This window comes from Oncorhynchus keta, chromosome 24, assembly GCF_023373465.1.
Source record: "Oncorhynchus keta strain PuntledgeMale-10-30-2019 chromosome 24, Oket_V2, whole genome shotgun sequence".
NCBI lineage: Eukaryota > Metazoa > Chordata > Actinopteri > Salmoniformes > Salmonidae > Oncorhynchus > Oncorhynchus keta.
In genome coordinates, this window is record NC_068444.1 from 48,351,024 (window position 1) to 48,376,707 (window position 25,684).

A 25,684-nucleotide genomic window follows, 5' to 3' on the forward strand; every position below is an offset into this window, starting at 1 on the left:
TTAAAATAGGCATCATAAAAATATCAAAACAGGTTGTTGTAATAACCTCCATTTTCATGTGTAACAGAGCATAATACAATGTAACTGTCACAGACATTTTGTTTTGGGCCTTATCTAGTTACTTTTTCCCCCATCAGGCCTATTTGATACAAGCGAACAAGACTGTGAAATCTTATTATGATTAGGCTAGTAATCTAAGTAACTGATCACTTTGAATATTTTTGTTCCATTGTCCAGATAAAAGGGAAAGTAAGTATAAACCCAAGCTGACAGTAGACTGGCCTTTTTAACTCCAAAATCCACTTCGGATTGGCCAATCAGAAGAAATTGGCCAATCAGAAGAAACTACATTTCCCAGAGAGGCCTACGGCTGATGACGTTCATGCACACTTGAAATGAATACCTGGAACAGTATTCTGAGTTGACGTCTGACTTGCGACCTTTATATATACACACTCTATGGTTGCGACACCGCTGAGTTTAACAGGCAGTGGCAGTCCAAACTTCATGTAAGTTCAACTATTTAATACATTGTTTTTGCTAAACATGTGATCGTAATAATGACAGAATTGCGTTACCTTTCACATGAGTTTTCTTTTCTGTGTTTTATTTGTGGCCTTGTATGGTTTATTATGGCTTGATCAAACATAATAAAACAATCTCAAATAATCTATTGGTTTAGAAGTGTATGTTTGACAATAAAATTAAAATAATTCTGTGTTAAATATGGTCTGGTGGGAAGCATAAACATTGCACAACCTATTTTAAAGGAAAGTGAAACTTAGTTTTGCAAACAACGCAATAGTGTTTGTCATTTCTATGCCTTATAATTAACAACCGCCCATCGACAATATGTGCTGCCAGAGAAGATACATGAGTGTTCAGTTTACAACATCAATAATGGTTTATGCAAGTTGCACCTGCTGTTAGTTTTTTTTGCTCATGTTTGGCCTACGTGTTTTCTTTTTGTTATATTCTCAATTTCAGAACACAGAATGGAGAGCTTCGAAACTGCAGCCAACATGGAATTGTCAACAAACTTTTCCCAGGTTGTGTTTCAGGAAATCCCCAACACATATGTGTCAAATGTTGCCTTGACTTGCTGCTACACTCTGACAGCAGCAATCCAACCGAATCCCAGAGACTGGGTGGGGATATTCAAGGTGAGATTATAGAGCAATTTGTCATGAATATTCATGAACAATGTTCCCGCTAATTTTTCCTGGCATTGAGCAAATTTCATGTCTGCTGAGTGCAAACTTGAATGTTATGAAAAAGATGTGTAATTTCCAGCACGTGCTTACTGTGAACACTGAGGCTGTACCCACTTTAAATTAGTTTCAGACAGTGGACAAGTAGGCATCTATGGCTATTTGATCATAATGTAGGCCTACTAGAGTGGCCTATCATTCAAAAAAAAAACTAAGGAGAAAATACATCCCATAGATTAGCCAACTTGTTTTACCTGAGCATAACCCCAAAACAAAGGACTTATTAGCCAGCTCTACTATGTTTATGATTTTGTTGTCATGGAGGACTGACTGGGCTCAATGATTCGAGTCGAAAAATAAATGCTGTGCTCATGGAATGGCACGCTTTGAGCACTACTGAAAAGTGCTATTTACATGTGAAAAAAGGAATGTCATATGCTGCATTTGCTATAGGCCTACTGTTTACCTTTTTGTTGGTGACACTTTGATATTTTGATAATATGCAGCTGTTTAAAGGGTAAATCCACAAATGAAAAAATAACAAAATTGATTTTTTAAATAAAAAGCTGAGGGAAGACCTGGGTAAATGTAACCACTCTCCGATTAATAGACAGAGATATTGATGCAAGGACTGGCCATCCATGATATCAAAATGATTGTTTTAACCATGTTAGGAGGCAATACAGTGTTTGTTTACATTTACAAACATTAGAGTAAAACAAGCTTATATTTTGGGTTCTCATGGAGTGTTACAGTTGAACTAAGCTCATGAGGCATTTACAAGTTATATTCTTCAAGAATCAATGGATATATATAGATATATACAACATTTATAAATCCAAAAATAGATGTAGCAACTACAGATTGCCAGTTTAAGTCTATCAAAAGTATGCAAGCTTGAGCATGTGTCCATTAGGCCTATGGATGTATTTATTTTATCAGCATGAATTAGATTGACCAATAAAAGCCCCAATTGTATTCCATAGGCTGGGACCCGCACTATGCAGCTGTTGCAAAGGTGCATTTCCACTGGCTGTCTACTGGTTTCAAAAACAATGATTGATATGCAGCTTACATTTCTTGAATTCAACCATTCTTGGGTTCAAATACACATTTAGATTTGTGAACAGCCATCCACAACAACCACAATCCGTAAGGCGCATATAGATAAATGAGAGAGGAGCAGCGTGATTCACAGAAATGCGCTATGTAGATATCAATAATAAGTGATATCCGTATCGCCGTAGACGACACCCCTGCTGTGATCCTTACCTCCAAGCGTTTATTCAAGTTGGATAATCTTTGGATGCCGACAGCAGTCGCTCCATTGGAAGACATAGCTTGGACTGTAGCCTACAAAAAGTCTATTCCTGCGCTTTTCCCGCGATCTATCAAACACATTTGGTGTGTCATCATAGTGGTCAGACTCGCTCAGGTGGAACAAACTCAAACTTGCGCCTTTTTTCAATGCTGATTTGAATGACATTGAGAAAACAGAGAAGTGTCAAAGATTGTTTTTCACAGGGATCCTTTCTGAATTTAAAAGTGATCCTCGAAGTAATCTCGTTTTTCAAAAGTATCTGTAATCTGATTACAATATGTTTTCTTGTAACGGATTACAGTTACCTTTTTTTGTAATCCCTTACATGTAAATCCTTTACTTCCCAACCCTGGAAACCACTTTAAAATGCATTATTATTCCCATACCATTATTACAGAGAATCAGACAAATTATGCTACCCTCTATCTATTGGCTACTTATCTTATTCACGCCTGTCTCAAAAAACAACACTGCCCCTTCAAGACAAAAAAAAAGCTTTTTACCAGACTTGCTTTTAGAAATGTACACGTTTTGTGTTATTTTAGGGAGCAAATCACTCCCCCATTGCTGACTACAAATGATCTATAACTGGGCTAATAACTAACTAACTAGCAAAGGATATGTGCAAATGTGCACACCTGGCTACATGAAGCTCTCGCTTATGCTGTAAACATAGTCCAGTTCAAAGTCAATGGCACAGATCCATATATGGCAATGGTCTATTTACATATAGTACTACTGCAGCTCTGTGTGGTTAAGCCATACCGGTCTGTGTAGAGTACGGCTGAGTCGTGAATGTCAATGCAATAGAATCCTACTCCGATGCGTTCTGCCTACAACAAAATCTCTTGCATAGTTCGTTTTGTACACTAAGCCTTGCAAAGTTAGGTTTTGTTTCGGTATGTTGGCTAATATTGCGTGGATTTGATCACAATTCCCACAGCAAAGGGAAACGTTGATAGTGTTAACTAAGGGGGGAAACTCTAGAAAGTTGAGTGAAGTTCTCTGCATCTGCTGATATTTCTTCTGCACAGCAGTCCCGGGAAGCTGTGCACCCACTCGCAGTTAAGAGGGAACATTGTTCATGTGTGATCGGTTGTAATTCCACAAAGTAAATAACCTGTCTTAAACAATAAATATCCAGTCTGGAATGCCTCTCTATGTGTTGTCAGTCATAAATATGTTGTCATGTGTATCATTGTGCAGGTGGGCTGGAGCACCACAAAGGATTATCACACATTTGTGTGGGTAGAACCATCATTGGATCTGATAGGACTGGAGCCAGTCAGAAAACAAGTGCTTTTTACTGGTAATGTGTGAATTTCTTCCTCAAACTTTTCAACTGACATTAACTTCGATATGAATTATTGTGATCAATTTATACTGAACAAAAATATAAAACGCAACATGCAACTATTTAAAAGATTTTACTGAGTTACAGTTCATAGAAGGAAATGCATTAGGCCCTAATCTATGGATTTCACATGACTGGCAATACAGATATGCATCTGTTGATCACCGATAGCTTTTAAAATGTAAAAAAATAAATAAGGTAGTGGCGTGGATCAGAATATCCGTCAGTATCTGGTGTGACCACCATTTGCCTCATACAAGCGCGACACATCTCCTTCGCATTGAGTTGTTCAGGCTGTTGATTGTGCCCTGTGGAATGTTGACCCTCTCTTCTTCAATGGCTGTGCGAAGTTGCTGGATATTGGCGGGGCCTGGAACATGCGTCGATCCAGAGCATCCCAAATATGCTCAAATGGGTGACATTTCTGGTGAGTATGCAGGCCAAGGAAGAACTGGGATTATCATGCTGAAATATGAATGGCACGACAATGGGCCTCAGGATTTTGTCACGGTATCTCTGTGAATTGAAATTGCGATCGATAAAATGCAATTGTGTTTATTGTCCGTAGTCTATTCCTGCCCATACCATAACCCCACCACCACGGGGCACTCTATTCACAACGTTGACATCAGCAAACCACTTACCCACACGATACCATACACATGGTCCACGGTTGTGATCTTGGCAAAGGAGAAATGCTCACTAACAGGGATGTAAACAGATTTGTGCACAACATTTTAGAGAAACAAGCTTTTCGTGCGCATGGGTCATTCCTGGGATAATTTATTTCAGCTTATGACCAACACTTTACATGTTGCATTTATATTTTTGTTCAGTGAAAGTTTTTTTATTTTTTTATGATACAGGCCAATGTTAACTTTACATTTTTATTTGATATTAAAGTGATCAATATTATGCAGGGGATTACACTGACAATGATATTGTGATTCTGATAGCATACTACTTGCCAAAGGATGACTCAGCGTTCTATCAGTTCTGCTATGTTGATAGCAATGGCCAAGTGAGAGGAGCCAGCACCCCCTTCTGTTTTAAAACCCCAGGGGAACAAAGCACAGACCGCAGCCTTGAAAATGACCTCTTGGTTATCATAACTCAGGTACAATACAATCCACCATATCTAACATTGATTGTGTTTTGAAGACCATGCTTGAAATATTGTCTTAAAAAGCAGCCCTCTCTGTTTGGCTTGCTTAGTGGCTGGGTCAAGGTGAGGATGTTCCTCGCAAATTTATTTTGCTAAAATTATCCTTAGGTTATGTATGTACATGATTTGCATTTCTGAATCTAGGAAAAGGTAGAGCAACGTGAGAGGGAGAAAGAAGAGCTGGTCATGGAGTTGGGGCAACTGAAAGAACAAAATGAGACTCTGAGAAGTGCTCTGAAAGAGCAACAGCAAGAGATTGATCACCTCAAGGTTTGTTTTCAAGTTATTTGTTCCAACAGCGGGTCATTTCTAGCCCCTAGTCATGTGTGAGAATAAAAATGTGAGGCAGCAGAATTGTAACATTATTTCTGCAGCTGTCAAATGAGGAACTATACCAGGCAGATGGGAACACGGAGAATGCAAGAGAGCATGAAGACCTGACACAGAACACTAAACTAATGGATGACTCACACAGAGGGCAGGAGGTAATATTTGGTCCATTTTGTGTCTTTTTAAAACACTGATCACAAACCATCTGACAACTAAGAAACAACATACTGAAACGTCAATTCTTTTGAACATGACTTGTCTTGGTGGAACAACACTGGGTGTACAAAACATTAGGAACATCTGCTCTTTCCCTGACAGATTGACCAGGTGAATTCAGGTGAAAGCTACGGTCCCTTATTGTTGTCACCTGTTAAATCCACTTCAAATCAGTGTGGATGAAGGGGAGGAGACAGGTTAAAGGAGGGTTTTTAAACCTTGAGACCTGGATTGTGTATGTGTGCCATTTAGAGGGTGAATGGGTAAGACAAAAGATGTGCCTTCGAACGGGTTATGATAGTAGGTGCCAGGTGCACCGGTTTGAGTGTGTCAAGAACTGCAACGCTGCTGGGTTTTTCACACTCAAGTTTCCCGTGTGTATCAAGAATGGTCCGTGCCTTGATTAATTGAGGCTGATCCGAGGGCAAAGGGGGGTGCAACTCAATATTACAAAGGTGTTCCTAATGTTTTGTTCACTATCCAAACAAATTAAGAGATTATGGACATGATTTAAGCATCTCTGGTTCTAGGAACAGGTGGAAAAAAGTGAGAGGGAGAAAGAAGAGCTGGCCATGGAGTTGGGGCAACTGAAAGAGCAAAATGAGACTCTGACATGTGCCCTAAAGGAGCAGCAACAAGAGATTGATCACCTCAAGGTTTGTTTGCATGTCTTTTCTTTCCACAAGCAGTTGTACTTCTAGCCCCTAAATCAGGTTGATAGGGTGATGAATTGTATATCGTTTCTGTAGGAATCCAAAGAGGAACTGGTACAGTTAGTGAGCAAACTGGAGAAACAGCAAGAGAATACTAGAGAGCATGAAGAACTGGCACAGAATTTCAAATCATTGGATGAATCACAGAGAGGACAGGAGGTAACTGTTGCAAACCAATTTCCCATTTGGGATTACTAATACTTATTCTATTAATAGAGTGAATTTGTATCTCAGTGGTAAGAAAATATCTGATGACAGCTGCAGGCTATGCATCTAAAAAAACATCAATGCTTTTTCATTGTAACAACCTCTTTCTCCACTTTCTCTGTATTCACGTCTTGTTTCTGTCTCCTTGTCTTGTTTCTGTCTCCTTGTCTTGTTTCTAACTGTTTCTTTCCACAAATGGCTCCAGTCTCTGACCCCCATTCATGAAAAATATTTGGGGAATTTAGTGTCAAAACATGTGACAGCTGCATGTATACAATCAATATGTTTCACTGCTGCTACTTGTTTTCCTCCTTGTCTGCTGGTCGTGTATCTAACTTGCTATTTCTTTTCACGAATGGCTACAGTCTCTGACCCCTATTTGTGAGAAATATGAAAGAGCGTTGATCAAGATCAAACAGCTAAAGAAAGAGCGAGAGGTGTTAAGAGGAAAGGTTGAGGTCCAATGTGTGGAGATCGCACAGTGAGTCATTCTTGTCTGGAGCAATCCATTCAATGCATGGCAACATAGTCTCCCCTTCAGAACTCCAGCTCCAGTGATTTTAAAATCAAATATTCTCTCATGATATCATCTGGTTTTGGAATGTTTTGACAATCGTGTGACTTTGATGTGGCTCCCTATGCTCCTGTGTATACAGGCTGAGCCCAAGGCTCAAAGAATCTGAGCGGGAGTCACACAGACTGAAGGCTCACATTCAGCTTTTACAGGTCTGCACAACCAGCAAAGTAATATAATGCGAACAAATGCCTGTAACCCACAGCGTTTTAAAATGTGAAACTCAAGACAATCCAACCATAGATTTTCATGATATTTCCAGGTGGATCTCCAGAGCAGTAAGAAAGAGAATAAGTGTTCTGCCCTAAAGGAGCAACAGCAACAGGTTGACCACCTTAAGGCTTGTTTCCAAGTCGTTTGTTCCAACAGCTGTCTTCTTTCTAGCCCCTAATCAGGTTGATAGGGTGATGAATTGTATATTGTTTCTGTAGGAATCCAAAGAGGAACTGGTACAGTTAGTGAGCAAACTGGAGCAGCAGCAACAGAATACTAGAGAGCATGAAGAACTGGCGCAGAATGCCAAATCAATGGATGAATCACAGAGAGGACAGGAGGTAGCTGTCGCAAACCATTTTCCCATTTTGGACTACTAAACTACCAATACTACTACAGCTAATTCTTAGTAGTAAAAAAAAAGCATCCAATCTGACAGCTATAGGCTATACTGCTGAATACCATCAATGCAACAACCAATTTTTTTCCCACTTTCTCTGTCTCCTTGTCTTGTTTCTCACTGTTTCTTTCCACGAATGGCTCCAGTCTCTGACCCCTATTCATGAAACATATTTGGTGAATATAGTGTCAAAACATGTGACAGCTGTATGTATACCATAAATATAGATTTCTTTCAATGCTACTTCTATTCTTTGTCCCCACACGTTCTCTGTCTCCTTGCCATGTATGTAACTTCCCATTTCTTTTAAAAAATGACTGCAGTCTCTGACAACTATTTGTGAGAAATATGAACAAGCGTTGATCAAGATCGAACAGCTGAAGAAGGAGGGAGATGAGTTGAAAGGAAAGATTCAGGTCCAAAGTGTGGAAATTGCACCGTGAGTCATTCTTGTCTCAAGTCATTCATGGGGACATAGCGATCTAGTCCAATAACTTTCCATTCATATCACTTTTAGGATCTTTTTTTTTTTGTACACTATGTGGCCTTGTGTCTGTGTAAATAGGCTGAGCCCAAGGCTCAAAGAATCTGAGCAGGAGTCCCACAAACTGAAGGATCATATTCAGCTTCTACAGGTCAGCAAACTCCGCAAAGTAATCAAATGTGAAGTAATACCTGTAACGCAAACTCTTTAAAAGACTTTTGGCCAATTCATTCAATGTCAGAATGCTTTCTTTTGATTGGAGAAAAACAATAATATAACCTCATGACCCTTTCCAGGTGGATCTCCAGAGCAGTGAGAAAGAGAAGGAGAAGCTTTCTGCAGCGCTGCACAGAGTGTGTGGTGTCACACATGATCTACATGACCTGAAGACTGGGAACAAGGCATTACGTAGAAGCCTGTCAGAGCAGGAGCAGCAGCCACTGCAAATGGTGGACAGTGATTGGAAGGTGTGAGCAAGTTGCTAAAAGAACCATGTCCTTCCCCCTACACACCATTATGCAATGTAATACTGTAGTCTTGTGTGTCTACAGGAGCAATACCAAGCCCTTCTTGGTCAGCTGGAGGAGGCTCAGACACTGTTGCACAAGGAGTTGCAGGCTTCCAACAATACCCGCAAACGTGCAGAGCAAGCAGAAAGGGAACTGGAGGAGCTCAAGGAGTGCATGGAGAGCACGGCCATGACGTCTGATCAGACAAAGCAGAAGAGCAGCAAACTAGAGGTGCTTTGAGAATCTTACACTAACACTGAATTTTCCAATCCAGTGCCGATTTTTGCTAACGAATATGTTGTTTGTTCTATGAAGTTAGTTGACCCGTGAGAAGAAATGAACAGAGAACACACTAACCTTGTTCTCTTGGCTGATCACAAGTTGCCCACTTTCCCCTCTCAGATGCAACTTTCAGAGTTAAACAAAATCATTGAGGAGAAAGAAAACATGGCAGAGATCGCTAAAGTAGAGAAAGAGGAGTTGTCCAGAGAGAATCAGGTGATTTTTATGAATTGTGCTACTATTTACTAGTCATTGAATTATTTACTTTACAATAAAATTAGGGACATTTGCTTACCTTGAGATTTTTCCAATGTATTCCGTCTGGCAGGATCTCAAAAGAGATATTGAAAGACTTCGCAAGGAATTTGATGACGTCCAGGCTGCTCCAGTGCCCATGCAGCATCCCAACCCTTATGGCTCTTCAACTGACCCTACCCCCAATAAGGAGCAGCAGCAAGAGGCACTGGCTGACTCTCTCGACTCTTGGAACCCATATGAAACCCCAGGTAATCCCAATTGTCCAGCTATTGGGAAGCCTCACCAAAATATTCCGAAACGAACACCACTTGTGCCTCACAGACACACCTTGAAAAAATAACACGTTCAATTATGACTGAGATACGATTCTGTTTGCAGGCACGGCTACAAACCTGGAGGAAGAGGTATGTCAAGTCATTCCTATGGTACACATGGTATTAATACAGATTACAACAACATACACAAGTGATTTGGGATCGAAGGGTTGATTTCATACTGCTCGATCCACAATCATTTCTGTCCGACGGTATAGTTAAGGCGATCCAGTCTAGATACACTATTATTACCACTTAAGACCTGTGCCTGTCCCTGTCCCATAGTTGTCCTTGGAGTGTCGTCACTGCCACGAGTCCTTCCCTGGCATCACCCAGGACGAGCTGGAGCTGCACGAGCACAGCCACAGAGTGTGCCCCTTCTGCATGCTCATCTGTGACGGAATGGAACAGGCTTTATATGAAGACCACGTCTACAGCCATGAGGTGTAGAAATGCCACTTCCTTGCAACCCAGAGAGTTGTTTGTGAGTTGACTACTCATAAAAAAAGCTGATACTCTACTAATTATTTAGTAGGGGGGATAAATATGGGCTAACAATCAATTCAGGATATTATATAAATAACATTTATAGTCCCTTGTTCATTACTGTAAATGTCCTCTTACCTGGTCAAATAAGTCAAGAATTAAATGTCTGGTAAATCCGTAGCTAATTTATTTTGCCTGAAATGTATCATACCATATAAGATATTTGTTTGATGGCACTTCATTTTGGTCTTGGAGTAGAATTAGCCTCCATTGCTGGGTGATAGGAATGTATTGCTTTGCTATTTAATGGTTACCCATATTTACTCCGTTATAATCTCTGCTGAACTGTTTACTTTAGCGCAATTAAACTATACTGACTTTCTGCCCTTAAATCTCCTGCATGCAATAACGTGTTGCATAATAGAGTCAACGATTAATGGTCAAATGATGCCATCTGAAAATGAAATGGTTCAAAGGGGATTCATGTGGGAAGCAACAAATAAAAGTTGTCTTCACAGTTGTGTCGTCATGGAAGCACACATTGTTTTGTATCATGAACTGCAATATGCAAAGAATTACTCTGTTTTAATAAAAGGTCATTGCATAGAATGAAACTGTATAACAAATCCATGATTTCCTAGTTTTCATCGCCACAATCACTGATGGGAAGCAAGATGATGTGTACCTACCCTTGGTTATATACACCCCATTACAATTCAGGACATTTGCAACATGCACACATTGTTCATCAAAGTCCCCCCCGACTTCCCCAAAAACCATTTTTCTTAAGGCGTCATCTGATTGGCCTCTTCAGGTGTGACATCAAGGGAAGTCAACTCCGAGAAGAGGGCTGGCAGCCAATACGGTGGCTCTCCAGAAGCTTGGGAATCCAACCATGCCAAGCCCTCTTTCAACAGGTGTTCCTAAGACAACAAGGAGTGTGTTAGGATGGTGGGTATAGAGCCAGATACTTGCCAAAAGATTGAACGTACATATCATTAGGATCATAAGAAAATCCATACATAAATTGTTAAGATAGTAAAAAAAGCCATGTCTGAAACATGAAATGTAAACGTTACAATTGATCTGTAAATGTACAAAACCTGTGTTACGACTATGAATGAACATTTACACTTTTCAATTCTTACTTTACACGGTTACAGATCTTTTTTTTTTATGCGTACAATCTTTTGTCAGTAATGTGGCATCTGCAAAGGACATGAACTGAATGTAGCTCGTCAATCAAGCAACTATAGCCCAGATGTTAGTTGCTTTGCAGATTCAGGTTTCATTTCCAAAATAAAAGTCTAGAACTTGTTTTAGAACTGCATTCAATAACGATGTTATACGAGTAGATTACGTAGTATAGGCTTGGGCCTTCAGCAAATTACTTGTGCGAGAATGATGAATACAAAGAAAAACCTTGTCTAGAATAACCGCCTGAGCTGCAAAATAGAATGTAAATATGATTTAGGCTAGGCCTATTCCGTTCTCTAAATATGCCATGCTGTTGTGTTATATAATTGCCATATAATTGCATAATACATATTTATAGCTGCGTGGCGGTATTGTGGTGATCATGTAACCTAATGAATCACACGTTTTCACAGATTTTAAGGGCACGGAGTGTAGGCCTTATATTAGACATTTTGATTGTTGTATTAGTGAATTCCACTTGGTATGTAGGCTTGTTATAGCCATTTGCGTTGCACAACCCCATCACACAGAGGCTATATCTGTAAGGGTTTTCCTGTGGTGAAGGAGAAGCGGACCAAAATGCAGCGTGGTGGTTATTCATGTTCTTTAATAAAGGAACTAGACATGAAATAACTAACAAAACAATAAAATCACAGAGACAGGAACAAGGACAATCACCCACAAAACCCAACACCAAACAGGCTACCTAAATATGGTTCCCAATCAGAGACAATGACAAACACCTGCCTCTGATTGAGAACCATATCAGGCCAAACATAGAACTAGACAAACTAGACATGTAACATAGAATGCCCACCCAGCTCACGTCCTGACCAACACTAAAACAAGGAAAACACACACAAACGATGGTCAGAACGTGACAATATCCATATCAATAAATGAGACAAAACTAAATGTTGGTTAAGGCTTGGCTATAACCTGTCCTGAGTGTTAGTACCGTAGTTGTCATTCTCCAATAACACAGACTCCAAAGTAAATCAAGGGGAGAAAAATTGATGTTATGCTGGGAGGTACAGTTGAAGTCGGAAGTTTACATACACCTTAGCCAAACACATTTAAACACAGTTTCTCAATTCCTGACATTTAATTCTAGTAAAAATTCCATGTCTTAGGTCAGTTAGGATCACCACTTTATTTTAAGAATGTGAAATGTCAGAATAATAGTAGAGAGAATGATTTCAGCTTATATTTCTTTCATCACATTCCCAGTGGGTCAAAAGTTTACATACACTCAATTAGTATTTGGTAGCATTGCCTTTAAATTGTTTACCTTGGGTCAAACGTTTCAGGTAGCCTTCCACAAGCTTCCCACAATAAATTGGGTTAATTTTGGCCCATTCCTCCTGACAGAGCTGGTGTAACTGAGTCAGGTTTGTAGGCCTCCTTACTCGCACACGCATTTTCAGTTCTGTCCACAAATTGTATATAGGCTCGATGTCAGGGTTTTGTGCCATTTTGCCACAACTTTGGAAGTATGCTTGGGGTCATTGTCCATTTGGAAGACACATTTGCGACCAAGCTTTAACTTCCTGACTGATGTCTTAAGATGTTGCTTCAATATATCCAAATAATATCTCTTCCTCATGAAGCCATCTGTTTTGTGATGTGCACCAGTCCCTCCTGCAGCAAAGCACCCCCACAATATGATGCTGCCACCCCCGTGCTTCACGGTTGGGATGGTGTTCTCCAGCTTGCAAGCCCCCCCTTTTACCTCCAAACATAACGATGGTCATTATGGCCAAACAGTTCTATTTTTGTTTCATCAGACCAGAGGACATTTCTCCAAAAAGTACGATCTTTGTCCGCATGGGAAGTTGCAAACCGTAGTCTAGCTTTTTCATGGCGGTTTTGGAGCAGTGGCTTCTTCCTTGCTGAGCGGCCTTTCAGGTTATGTCGATATGGGACTCAATACAGGATATCTATGTCTTCACAATGTCCTTTGCTGTTGTTCCGGGACTGATTTGCACTTCTCGCACTGAAGTACGTTCATCTCTAGGAGACAGAACGCGTCTCCTTCCTGAGAGGTATGACAGCTGCATGGTCCCATGGTGTTTATACTTGCACACTATTGTTTGTACAGATGAACATGGTACCTTCAGGTGTTTAAAAATGGCTCCCAAAGATGAACCAGACTTGTGGAGATCTACACATTTTTTTCTGAGGTCTTGGCTGATTTCTTTTGATTTTCCCATGATGTCAAGCAAAGAGGCACTGAGTTTGAAGGTAGGCCTTGAAATACATCCACAGGTACACCTTAAAATGTACTCAAATGATGTCAATGTCAGATTATTTATCTTCGAAATATTCTTATATGAGCGAAATAGACAAGAGGTCCCAAATGGTCAAGACTGTCTATAGCCTATTCTTATTGCCAAATCTGTTTTCCATATCAGCCACTGCACATGCTTCTTCAACTATTGTGTTCAACATTTATTTAGAGGCCTATGAGCTAGGGTCTCTTTAAGGTTTAAGGTGAGCCTTATCCAGTTATAAAACACAAAGGGGAGTTCCAAAATATGTCCGCAAGATACCAGTACCTAAAATTATAGTCTGAATTGCAATGCCTACAAGTTGAAGGCCTATTTTTTTATTTGAATAGGCCTAAATTAAACCTTGAATTATTAAAGTAATAGGCTAAAAGAACTTTGGAGAATGTAGAATACACATTGATTTCAATAAACAAATGGGTAAGACTGTTCTATTCTCTTTGATTTAATTTCTATTGCAACTCAGACAAATGACTGAATTGATGACATACTGACGGAACAAACTGAATGGAGGATGAATTAAATATTCAAATATTCAAATAAATTACAAGTTGTATGCATCATGCATGCTCTGCACTTAATTTGGCTAGTAGGCAAATAGGTCTACATTAGAGTATAACGACTATGACTGCATGCCTGCAGAATGGCATCTTCTGAGGCTGAAGCGTGCTTTTCCGAAAGTGCATGGTGCTGCATAGAGATCACAAGCTCTTCAACTCGGCAGCAGTGTCGTGGTGGAGGGAAAAGCCTTTACAGAGACTACCTAAGACCACTGCAACAGAGTTATTGTAAAGTGTGGTTATACGCTTATGCCAGACAGCCTACTTTTAACATCTCCCGTGTTAATTTCAAAGTCTATATGTTAATGATCCGATTCATATAAATCATGTCAAAATAATTGTTACATCATATTAACCCCTCCTACAGAATATGCTTTGGCAAGATTTTGAGTGATGAAATAAATATCTAAATATTCTATAAAAACAATATTTTGAGTGGCAAAGACTCCAGTGGTCATACATACAGTGGGGCAAAAAAGTATTTAGTCAGCCACCAATTGTGCAAGTTCTCCCACTTAAAAAGATGAGAGGCCTGTAATTTTCATCATTGGTACACTTCAACTATGACAGACAAAATTAGAAGAAGAAATCCAGAAAATAACATTGTAGGATTTTTAATGTATTTATTAGCAAATTATGGTGGAAAATAAGTATTTGGTCACCTACAAACAAGCAAGATTTCTGGCTCTCACAGACCTGTAACTTCTTCTTTAAGAGGCTCCTCTGTCCTCCACTCGTTACCTGTATTAATGGCACCTGTTTGAACTTGTTATCAGTATAAAAGACACCTGTCCACAACCTCAAACAGTTACACTTCAAACTCCACTATGGCCAAGAACGAAGAGCTGTCAAACGACACCAGAAACAAAATTGTAGACCTGCACCAGGCTGGGAAGACTGAATCTGCAATAGGTAAGCAGCTTGGTTTGAAGAAATCAACTGTGGGAGTAATTATTAGGAAATGGAAGACATACAAGACCACTGATAATCTCCCTCGATCTGGGGCTCCACGCAAGATCTCACCCCGTGGGGTCAAAATGATCACAAGAATAGTGAGCAAAAATCCCAGAAGCACACGGGGGGACCTAGTGAATGACCTGCAGAGAGCTGGGACCAAAGTAACAAAGCCTACCATCAGTAACACACTACGCCGCCAGGGACTCAAATCCTGCAGTGCCAGACGTGTCCCCCTGCTTAAGCCAGTAAATGTCCAGGCCCGTCTGAAGTTTGCTAGAGAGCATTTGGATGATCCAGGAGAAGATTGGGAGAATGTCATATGGTCAGATGAAACCAAAATATAACTTTTTGGTAAAAACTCAACTCGTCATGTTTGGAGGACAAAGAATGCTGAGTTGCATCCAAAGAACACCATACCTACTGTGAAGCATGGGGGTGGAAACATCATGCTTTGGGGCTGTTTTTCTGCAAAGGGACCAGGACAACTGATCCGTGTAAAGGAAAGAATGAATGGGGTCATGTATTGTGAGATTTTGAGTGAAAACCTCCTTCCATCAGCAAGGGCATTGAAGTTGAAACGTGGCTGGGTCTTTCAGCATGACAATGATCCCAAACACACCGAAGCATTTCAAGGTCCTGGAGTGGCCTAGCCAGTCTCCAGATCTCAACCCCATAGAAAATCTTTGGAGGGAGTTGAAAGTCCATGTTGCCCAGCAACAGCCCCAAAACATTACTGCTCTAGAGGAGATCTGCATGGAGGAATGGGCTAAAATACCAGCAACAGTGTGTGAAAACCTTGTGAAGACTTACAGAAATGTTTGACGTCTGTCGTTGCCAACAAAGGGTATATAACAAAGTATTGAGATAAACTTTTGTTATTGACCAAATACTTATTTTCCACCATAATTTGCAAATAAATTCATTAAAAATCCTACAATATGATTTTCTGGATTTGTTTTCTCAGTTTGTCTGTCATAGTTGAAGTGTACCTATGATAAAAATTACAGGCCTCTCTCATCTTTTAAAGTGGGAGAACTTGCACAATTGGTGGCTGACTAAATACTTTTTTGCCCCACTGTAATTCATTGATTCACCAAACATCTATTATTATTATTCTGTTTCATTATTACTGGTAGATACAGTGGCTTGTGAAAGTATTCACCCCCCTTGGCATTTTTCCTATTTTGTTGCCTTTACAACCTGGAATTAAAATTGATTTTTTGGGGGGTTTGTATCGTTTGATTTCCACAACATCCCTACAACTTTGAGCGTGCATAACTATTCACCCCCCAAAAGTCAATACCTTTGAGCCACCTTTTGCAGCAATTAAGGCTGCAAGTCTCTTGGTGTATGTCTCTATAAGCTTGGCACATCTAGCCACTGAGAATTTTGCCCATTCTTCAAGGCAAAACTGCTCCTTCAAATCAGATGGGTTCCGCTGGTGTACAGCCATCTTTAAGTCATCCCACAGATTCTCAATTGGATTGAGGTCTCGGCTTTGACTAGGCCATTCCAAGACATTAAAATGTTTCCCCTTAAACCACTCGAGTGTTGCTTTAGCAGTATGCTTATATGCTTAGGGTTATTGTCCTGCTGGAAGGTGAACCTCTGTCCCCGTCTCAAATCTCTGGAAGACTGAAACAGTTTTCCCTCAATCATTTCCCTGTATTTAGTGCCATCCATCACTCCCTCAATTCTGACCAGTTTCCCAGTCCCTGCCGATGAAAAACATACTCACAGCATGATGCTATCAACACCATGCTTCACTGTGGGGGTGATGTTCTCGGGGTGATGAGTTGGGTTTATGCCAGACATAGCGTTTTCCTTGATGGCCAAAAAGCTACATTTTAGTCTCATCTAAACAGAGTACCTTCTTCCATATGTTTGGGAGTCTCCCACATGCCTTTTGGCAAACACCAAACATATTTGCTTATTTTTTTCTTTAAATATGGGCTTTTCTTCTGGCCACTCTTCCGTAAAGCCCAGCTCTGTGGAGTGTACAGCTTAAAGTGGTCCTATGGACAGATACTCCAATCTCCACCAAGACACTAAATATGTGGTCTCAAGACCGGACTCGAGTACTACAACACCGCCTCCTCCTAAATTTACCAGCACATGACAGACACGCTCTCGCTCCCACATGAGAGACTCTCTGATCTCACTCACTGAAATGTAGCCCTTCTTCTGAAAATTGGCAGAAAAATTAATATTCATGACATCTGGCACTATATTTGCAGTCCTCTAAATGACTCATGCAAAAGCAAGTATCCGTGTAGCATGTTCTGGACCCAAGCATGATATTGGTAATCGCTCACAAGAAAAATCAGACAGTGCCCTCTAATCTCACAATCAGTATTCTGAGAAATTTTTGTCAAGTCTAGCCTAATAACTGATTAGGTAGCCACACGATACAGATTGAAGAGGTGAAATTAAGGATTACCTCAGCCAGCTGAAGTACCAGTGTGGTCCATGTTGAGCTCTGCTGGCACTGACTGCACAAGGTAAGAGCTTCCAACAGGAATCACCCCAAAGCCATTCTCCATTGCTTTCAGCTTCTTTATGGCCCGCACCAAGTAATCTCTGGAGTGGAGAACAGAGATAACATTTTTTTTTTGCATTTTCCAATTAAGAACATTCAAAACAAAAGTGAAAAGATATTAGATAACGATAGGACAAAGTGACAGTAACAGATGAGCGTAACAAAAATAAAAAATAATTATAATTATATAAACAAACATACAAAAAGAAAAAAAAAGAAAAAATAACGAGACATTGGATCACCTGCCGTAGGCTACATATTATACGTTACGTGTGAAACATTATGTGAGGATTATATATAGATTCAATCAATGAGATGTGGGGGGAGATTCTCCATATAGTCAATAAAAGGTTGCCAAATTCTGTAAAATGTCTTTAACTTAACCTCAAGCAGTAAGTGATTTTCTCCAAAGGGATACAACTATTAACTTCCGAAAGCCACATTGCAACTGGCAGGGAGGAATCCAATTTCCATTTCAAGGCAATACATTTCTTGGCAATCGCTAGCAATATTTCTGTTAGCTTTATAGTATGGCTTTGCCTAAGATTGGCGTTAGTAAAGTTACCCAGTAGAAAGACCTCCGGGTTTAAAGGGAATGCAACCCCGTGAATTGAGGATATGGTATCGCATACCCCCTGCCAGAAACCGTGTAGTTTTGAACACTGCCAAGTGGAATGGAGGAATGTTCCTTCATCTGAGCCACATCTAAAACATAGGGAGGAGATATCTGGGTTGAACTTGTGCAGTCTAGATGGGGTGATATAGAGCTGATGGAGGAAATTAAACTGGATCAGTCTGTATCTGGAGTTCAATGTGGATGTAACCCCATCCCTGCATAGGTCACTCCATAGGTCCTCATCAAGATCAATACCCAGATCTTTTCCCCATGTAAGTCGGGCTTTATCTTGCCCAGGCAGTGTTAGTCCTGACATAAGAGCATCGTATACACGGGAAATGGTCTTGAACAGTGGTTGGTCTGTGTGGCAGAGTTGTTCAATAGGTGACATCTTAGGTAGGTTCCATTGTCCCTTGAGAGTCACCCTAATAAAGTTTTGTAGTTGTAGGTAGCTAAAGAAGTCCCTGTTAGGCAAGTGGTATTTCTGTTTCAGCTGATCAAAAGACATAAGAACTCCCTCCTCGTAACAATGTTCCAGAAGAGTGATCCCCTTATCAGACCATGGTCTAAAGTTACTATTCTGGAAAAACATAGGGATCAATCTATTGTTCCATAAAGGGGTTTTAGGGGAAAGGAATCCCCCTCGTCCGAACAGTTCATGCAGTTTGCACCATGCCAGGACAGAATGTATGATTAAAGGGTTGTCTGTGATGGTTTTTATAGATTTTCTGTCCCATTTGTAAAACAAATCTGCCCCAGTGTCATCATTTACCTCAAGCTTTTCAATGTTCAACCATGAGGGAGAGGGACCATTGTTGTTCAGATTACCATCCACCATTATGCCCAAATATGTGAAGCCCATAGGCGACCATCTAAAAGGAAACTTGTGCTTGATGGTATGATGGTCAAAGACTGACAATGGTAAGATTTCGCTTTTATCAAAATTGACCTTATATCCAGAGAAAGAGCTATAACACTGTAGTAGGATCTGCAAGTGAGAGAGGGAGTGTTCTGGGTTTGTTAGAAATAAGACAAGGTCGTCCGCAAAGAGTGATAATTTATGGGTATGGGGGCCCACCTCAAAGCCATGTATGTCAGGGCACGTTCTAATAGCCTCAGCAAACGGTTAGATGGCGAGGGCAAAGAGGTGTGGGCTAATTGGGCAACCTTGTCTGTTCCCCCTATAAAGAGGGAAAGAGGAGGAAGTAATCCCATTGGTAGCAATCCTAGCTTTAGGAGATTTGTAGAGTTATTTTTATCAAATTTACAAACACGGTACCTAAACCGAACTTTTCCAAGACGCGAAAAGGTATGGCCATTCAACCTTATCAAAGGCCTTTTCAGCGTCGAGGGAGACTGCGACACTAGGTATTTTGTTTTTGTTAGCAAGGTGAATTATACCAAAGAACCTTCTGAGATTATTGGAGGACAATCTATTAATTATGAAGCCAGTCTGATCTGGGTTTACCAACAGGGGAATACATGACTCCAGTCTCTTAGATAGCATCTTGGTGACCAGTTTACAATCTGTGTTAAGGAGAGAGATTGGTCTATAGGAGGCGCACTTTAGCGGGTTTTTCCCTTTCTTGTGGATTACAGTAATCACTGCTTGAGAGAAGGACTCTGGAAAGCAGTTGTCTTCTCTGGCTTTTTTAAGTACATCCATAAGGTAGGGGACCAACAGCTCCCTAAATTCTTTATAGAACTCTGGAGGGAAGCCATCCTCCCCAGGAGATTTATTAGAAGGTAAGGATTTAATGGCCCCCAACAATTCAGGAACTGAGAAGTGTTCACTCAGGCGCTCGCTGTCTTCCCCTGACAGGCATGGGAGGTTGAGAGAGGAGAGAAAGGAGTCGATCTCTGATAGATCCTCGCTTGATTGGGAAGTGTAGAGGTCTTCATAGTATTTCTTAAAAGTATTATTAATTTCAGTAGGGTCGAAAGATATCTCATTAGTAAGAGTTTCTATGGCATTAATTGTCCTCTTACTTTCCTCTGCTTTCAGTTGCCATGCCAATACTTTGTGAGCTTTCTCTCCAAGCTCATAATAACGTTGTTTTGATTTAGTGATGGCCCTCTCAGCTTGATATGTGTTCAGAATATTATATTTAAGTTTTTTATTTAACAAAAGCCTGTATAGATCTTTAGTCGGGCCTCTTTAGTAGGTTTTCTCTAGCTCGGAGATTTCAGATTCAAGGGCACTCAGTTCCGCACCGTGTTTTTTCTTCAGCCCTTTAGTATAGGAAATAATCTGTCCCCTCAGATAGGCCTTCAATGTGTCCCAAAGAATGAAGCTGTCAGGAGCAGAGGGTTTGTTTGTCAAAGTAAAAATATTGATCTGCTCTTTGATGAATGCACAAAATTCAGGTTGCTTTAGGAGTGTAGAATTTAGTCTCCATCTATATGCTCCATTTACCTTGGTAGGAATGGAGATTGATAATACCAGAGGAGAATGGTCACTAAGCAATCTGGGGAGATACTCGACATCTAACACTCTATGAAACAGTTGTGTCAAAAGCAAAAAGTTATCTATGCGTGTGTGTGTCTTGTGTGGGTGTGAATAAAAAGAGTAGTCCCTATCCTGTGGGTGCAACTGTCTCCAGATGTCTAGTAAATTGAGATTTTCATGAATGACATGGTGAGCTTGCCGGCTTTGGTAAGAAGTGAGGGTTTATCAGAAGACCTATCAAGAACTGTATCTAAGCAAAAATTAAAATCTCCTCCAACCAGTAGCCATCCTGGTGGTGCTTGAGCAACCTGAACGAAGACATTCTGAATAAACATATGGTCATCGAAGTTAGGAGCATAAATATTCAATAGGGTCCAAGACTCTGAAAACATGTGCCCCTGCACCAAAACAAACCTGCCAGAGGGATCAGAGAAGGTGTTGTTGACACAGAAGGGGATGTGTCTACTTATCAAAATTGCAGTTCCTCTTGCTTTGGAGTTAAAAGAGGATGCAAAAACGTGTCCTACCAATTCCCTCTTCAATGTCTTGTGTTCACTGGCTGTAAGATGTGTTTCTTGTAAAAACACAATGTCAGCCTTTAATTTCTTAAGGTATGTATAGACTCTTTTCCTTTTAATCGGGCTGTTAAGACCTTTTACGTTGAATGTGACATATTTTAGTGGATTAGGCATAGGTTGGGTTTCAAATATGTAATTGACTAGAAATCTATCATATGCAGATAATTGGGAAATGTTTCAACTTTGGTTTGAGCACAAAAGTGACCTGTGTGTCTCTTTAGGAAGGAAACAATAAACATAGAAAAAAGGAAGATTATTTTTTTTTAAATCCCACCCACCCCGATTGTCAGACTAAAACAACAATCCCAACAATCAAACATGAATACACTTGTAGAGATACGTTGCTGCTCGCTTTCCATCTTGCTCTTACTAGCCAAACCTTGGCGTAAACTAAAACCTGCGAGCTCTCTAAATTGAAAACAAACGTTGTGAATAGATATTTATGGCTGAATATTTACTGCCCACGGTAAGGGATGCTTGAGTCTCTTTTCGGAAGATTAACATAAATGAGGGGGAAAGCAGTGGGCCGAAACCCACTTATTATTGCTTCGCCCAGTAGATATGGACTAAACCAAAATATACTCTCCTGTAAATGTAATAGAACTCACCCCGGGAAGATACGGTTAGTTGAAAATGTACAAATCAATTATAGTGACCGGGAGATTACCAGCAGTTCAATCCGGATAAGAGAAAACAAACAAACTGAATTTTATCCCCCAGAGAGACTGTCCTGGCTCAGACGTTGCTCAGTTCTTTGAGAAAAGTGTGCACTTCTCCCGGTGTGTTGAAGAGATGGCTTCGGCCTTTGTACTGAACTTTCATCCGCGCAGGGTGGATGAGGTAGCCTGTGATGTTCTTCTCCTTCAGTGCTTTGGCGGCAGGTCTGAACTGCTTTCGGCGTCTGGCGAGATCCGCGCTCATATCTGGGAAAAGGCTGACCCTCTTCCCATCGATGGTGATGTCCCCTTTGGCTCTTGCGAGTTGCAGTATCTTCTCTCTGTCTTGGAAACGGAGGAACCTGATCAGGACGGCTCGTGGGGGCTCATCTGGCCGGGTTTTCGGCGCTGATGTTCTGTGGGCGCGTTCGATTTCCAGCGGCTTGGTGAAGTTGATTATGCCTAGGACCTCCGGGATCCATTGAGTGAAGAAACGGACCGGGTCACGGCCCTCGCTGTCCTCTTTCAATCCCACTACATGGATATTACTACGTCTACTCTGGTTCTCCATCTGATCTACCTTGTTTTTGAGGTAGGCATTGTCCTTTTGCAGTTGTATCAAGACCTGGTCGTGTCTAGCGATGGTATCTTCAACTGTGCTAATGCGCAACTCTGCCTCAGTCGTTCTCAAAAGGAGATCATTCATGGAGGATTTCAGGTCGTCAATGGAAGAATGGAGTTCAGCCGATTTCTTATCAATTTTCAGAGAAAGACCTCTGTTACCATCCTGAATTTCCCGGAGGAGAGTAGCCAGCATGTCGGCAGGCTCGCCAAGAGGCTGCTGAGAGCAACAGTCTGGAACTGTCGTCTGAGTTATGAGGGCTAATGCTAATCTTGCTAGCTGTAGCGTTATCGTTATCTTGGGAATCAACGACGTTTTGGTCGTCCTTCTTGCCTCTTGGTCGGAGGTCCATGGCTCTTTGGGAAGGTAAGTACTCGACAATTTATCAGCCGATGTTAGAATATTGTTTCAACGTTGTTATTTAGGTAAAAATAGAATAACTTTGAAGAGCTCGGTTAGTCAACGTCTGCTCAGCTCCGCGGCATCACGTGCTCCTCCAGAGATACCATTTTGACTTCATAATGAAATTGCACAAAAGTGTATGAATAATTGTGTGCATTATTGTATTAAATATGATCATAAATGTTGACTTGCTGCATTTCTTAGGGGACACAATTGAATGCATAATTTCAAATATTTGTCTGATGGTACTCACTGGCTCACACCCTGAGCAGATTTCCCCCTTCCCTGATGATGCACCCACTCTGTACTGGAGCTCATCCAGGGTAATAAGTCCTAAAACAGAGATAAAACATAAATGAAAGGCACATTACAAATGCAGTGTTTTGCTATGACCCTTGAGTATGTTCCAAAGAAGCCTCACCTCCATTTATGTGTTTCAGGGCCAGACATACTTCAATGATCTGCACACCCAGCTCGTAATAGAAGTCACCCACACCAAGCATCTCCAAAAGCCTTTGGCTTTGCCCGCAAAAGCCTTTGCCAGCTGTCAATGACACAGAAAACCCTCAACTGGTTGCGTTTCAATTAATTGAATAGATACGAAGCATGAACCTCATGGAGCATGCATAAAAAAATTACTCAGGAACATTCAATACCCTTAGCGAATGGGCTACTAGAGCAAAAAAACAAAACACAGTTATGATCCTCACAGGCAAGTGGGTCGACTCCAATGGTGGCAAACATCTCCTGGAACTGGACCCGGTACTGGGAACTCTTATGGATCTCTTGTTTGTGCTTGCTGGCAAATTCCTCAAGGTTAGATTTGAAGGTCTCCATCTGTTTAGACATCTGAAAGACCATGATGGTTAGATCTTTCTACAATCGCAGCAAGTTGATTACCTACATGGATTAAATAGCATTCCAAAGTAGACACACTTGCACACCCACACGACTTATTGGGCTTATTGTTCAGGCTTACTTGAACAATTTGATCCTCAGCTAGAACTGTCCCCCGCTCTTGAAACTTGACCTTTTTTTTTGTTTTGGCTAAGATGTTTCTATTTCTTGCTGCTAATGTAAATGACTGCAATGCCATGACTTGATTATTTACATTTTGTATATGGGCACATTCATCTATAGACAACATGACGGCAAACAAATGACCTCTGCAAGCTACTTTTTGGCGATAGCTCCCCAACTACTCCTCTCCTATGCATCTTGTTGGTGTCAAAAAAAAGGACTAACTTTAGTAAGCAAAAAGATGACACTACTACTGTTATGCTAGCTAGTAGGTTTCCAGTTGAACGGTCAAAGTAACATGCTAAAGATGCCTTTTTGGTTATTGCAGCCATGTGATGAGTGTCGGCATTCCATACCTATTCAATAACACTTTCCATGCACACATATCTGAAATCGACTAATATCACACTCTTTGCGACATTTGAGAGCTAACTGACTGCGCTTGCTTCTTTACCCGGAAGTAACTTCTCCTTCTTTGGACACCGCTACCTACTGTACTGGAGTGTGAGGGAAGCCACGGTCTAACTATATTAAATGATCTTAATTAGTCCTGTTCCTCGAAGAAGGAGAAATAGAGCCCGAGACACCACTTCCCTCCCCCGAAATACACCACCCAAACCCCAACCCTTTCACACAATCTCCCCCATCTATGTCATACAATTCACAAAATATCAACACATGCTCCACCGTTTCCTCCACTAAACACTCATCACACAGACCTGTTTCATGTCTCCCTATCATCATCAATGTGGCATTCAAACCTGTGTGCCCAAACTGCAGTCTACTCCACACAACTTCCTCTCGCCCACATCCCATACTCCCCACCTCTTCCTTTACTGACCGATGCATGCTATAAAATTGCCTCCCCTTACTACTAGCATCCCACTCCCTTTGCCTAAGATTGAGCCCTTTAGCCCCGAACAAGGACTTGACTTCCCTGCGACCCAGCGGGACCTGAGTAATTACCCTCTCTTGCCTCACAGCACTCTTAGCAATCACATCAGCCTTCTCATTACCCTCCACACCCACATGGACGGAAACACAACAAAAGCTTATCACCACTCCCATCCTCTCCAATCCCATTAACAGCACTATCATCTCCACAAAACAAGTCTCCTTTCTCCGTCTTCACACCACTCAACACTGCAGACGAATCGGAGCAGATTATCACTCAGTGGTTTTACCTCCTCCTCCACCCATCTCAAAATCAAATCAAATCAAATTGTATTTGTCACATGCACATGGTTAGCAGATGTTAATGCAAGTGTAGCGAAATACTTGTGCTTCTAGTTCCGACCATGCAGTAATATCTAACAAGTAATCTAACCTAACAATTTCACAACCAACTACCTTATACACACAAGTGTAAAGGAATGAATAAGAATATGTACATAAAAATATATGAATGAGCGATGGCCGAACGGCATAGGCAATATGCAGTAGATGGTATAGAGTACAGTATATACATATGAGATGAGTAATGTAGGGTATGTAAACATTATATAAAGTGGCATTGTTTAAAGTGGCTAGTAATACAGTTATTACATCATTTTTTCATTATTAAAGTGGCTAGAGATTAGTCAGTATGTTGGCAGCAGCCACTCAATGTTAGTGATGGCTGTTTAACTGTCTGATGGCCTTGAGATAGAAGCTGTTTTTCAGTCTCTCGGTCCCTGCTTTGATGCACCTGTACTGACCTCGCCTTCTGGGTGATAGCGGGGTGAACAGGCAGTGGCTCGGGTGGTTGTTGCCCTTGATGATCT

At 40.9% G+C, this 25,684-nt stretch overlaps 1 protein-coding gene and 1 pseudogene across 5 annotated transcripts; one reads left to right on the forward strand and one right to left on the reverse strand.

The window, feature by feature from the left end:
• Positions 1-384: 384 nt before the first annotated feature.
• On the forward strand, positions 385-10,663 carry LOC118357658 (calcium-binding and coiled-coil domain-containing protein 2-like). Of its 5 annotated transcripts, XM_035734991.2 has the most exons (20): positions 385-509; positions 988-1,163; positions 3,739-3,841; positions 4,843-5,003; positions 5,196-5,321; positions 5,426-5,536; positions 6,128-6,253; positions 6,347-6,469; positions 6,883-6,998; positions 7,174-7,243; positions 7,354-7,416; positions 7,523-7,645; positions 8,028-8,143; positions 8,270-8,339; positions 8,485-8,655; positions 8,740-8,928; positions 9,100-9,195; positions 9,308-9,485; positions 9,616-9,641; positions 9,837-10,663. In XM_035734991.2, exons 2-20 carry the CDS (start codon positions 996-998, stop codon positions 9,999-10,001), a joined length of 2,301 nt encoding a protein of 766 aa, XP_035590884.1. In that variant the 5' UTR covers positions 385-509; positions 988-995; the 3' UTR covers positions 10,002-10,663. The 5 variants fall into 5 exon arrangements, with proteins under 5 accessions (XP_035590884.1, XP_035590885.1, XP_035590886.1 ...); XM_035734992.2 differs by lacking the exons at positions 6,883-6,998; positions 7,174-7,243; XM_035734993.2 differs by lacking the exons at positions 6,883-6,998; positions 7,174-7,243; positions 7,354-7,416.
• LOC118357660 (vacuolar-sorting protein SNF8-like) lies at positions 10,608-24,379 on the reverse strand (annotated as a pseudogene).
• Positions 24,380-25,684: the final 1,305 nt, after the last annotated feature.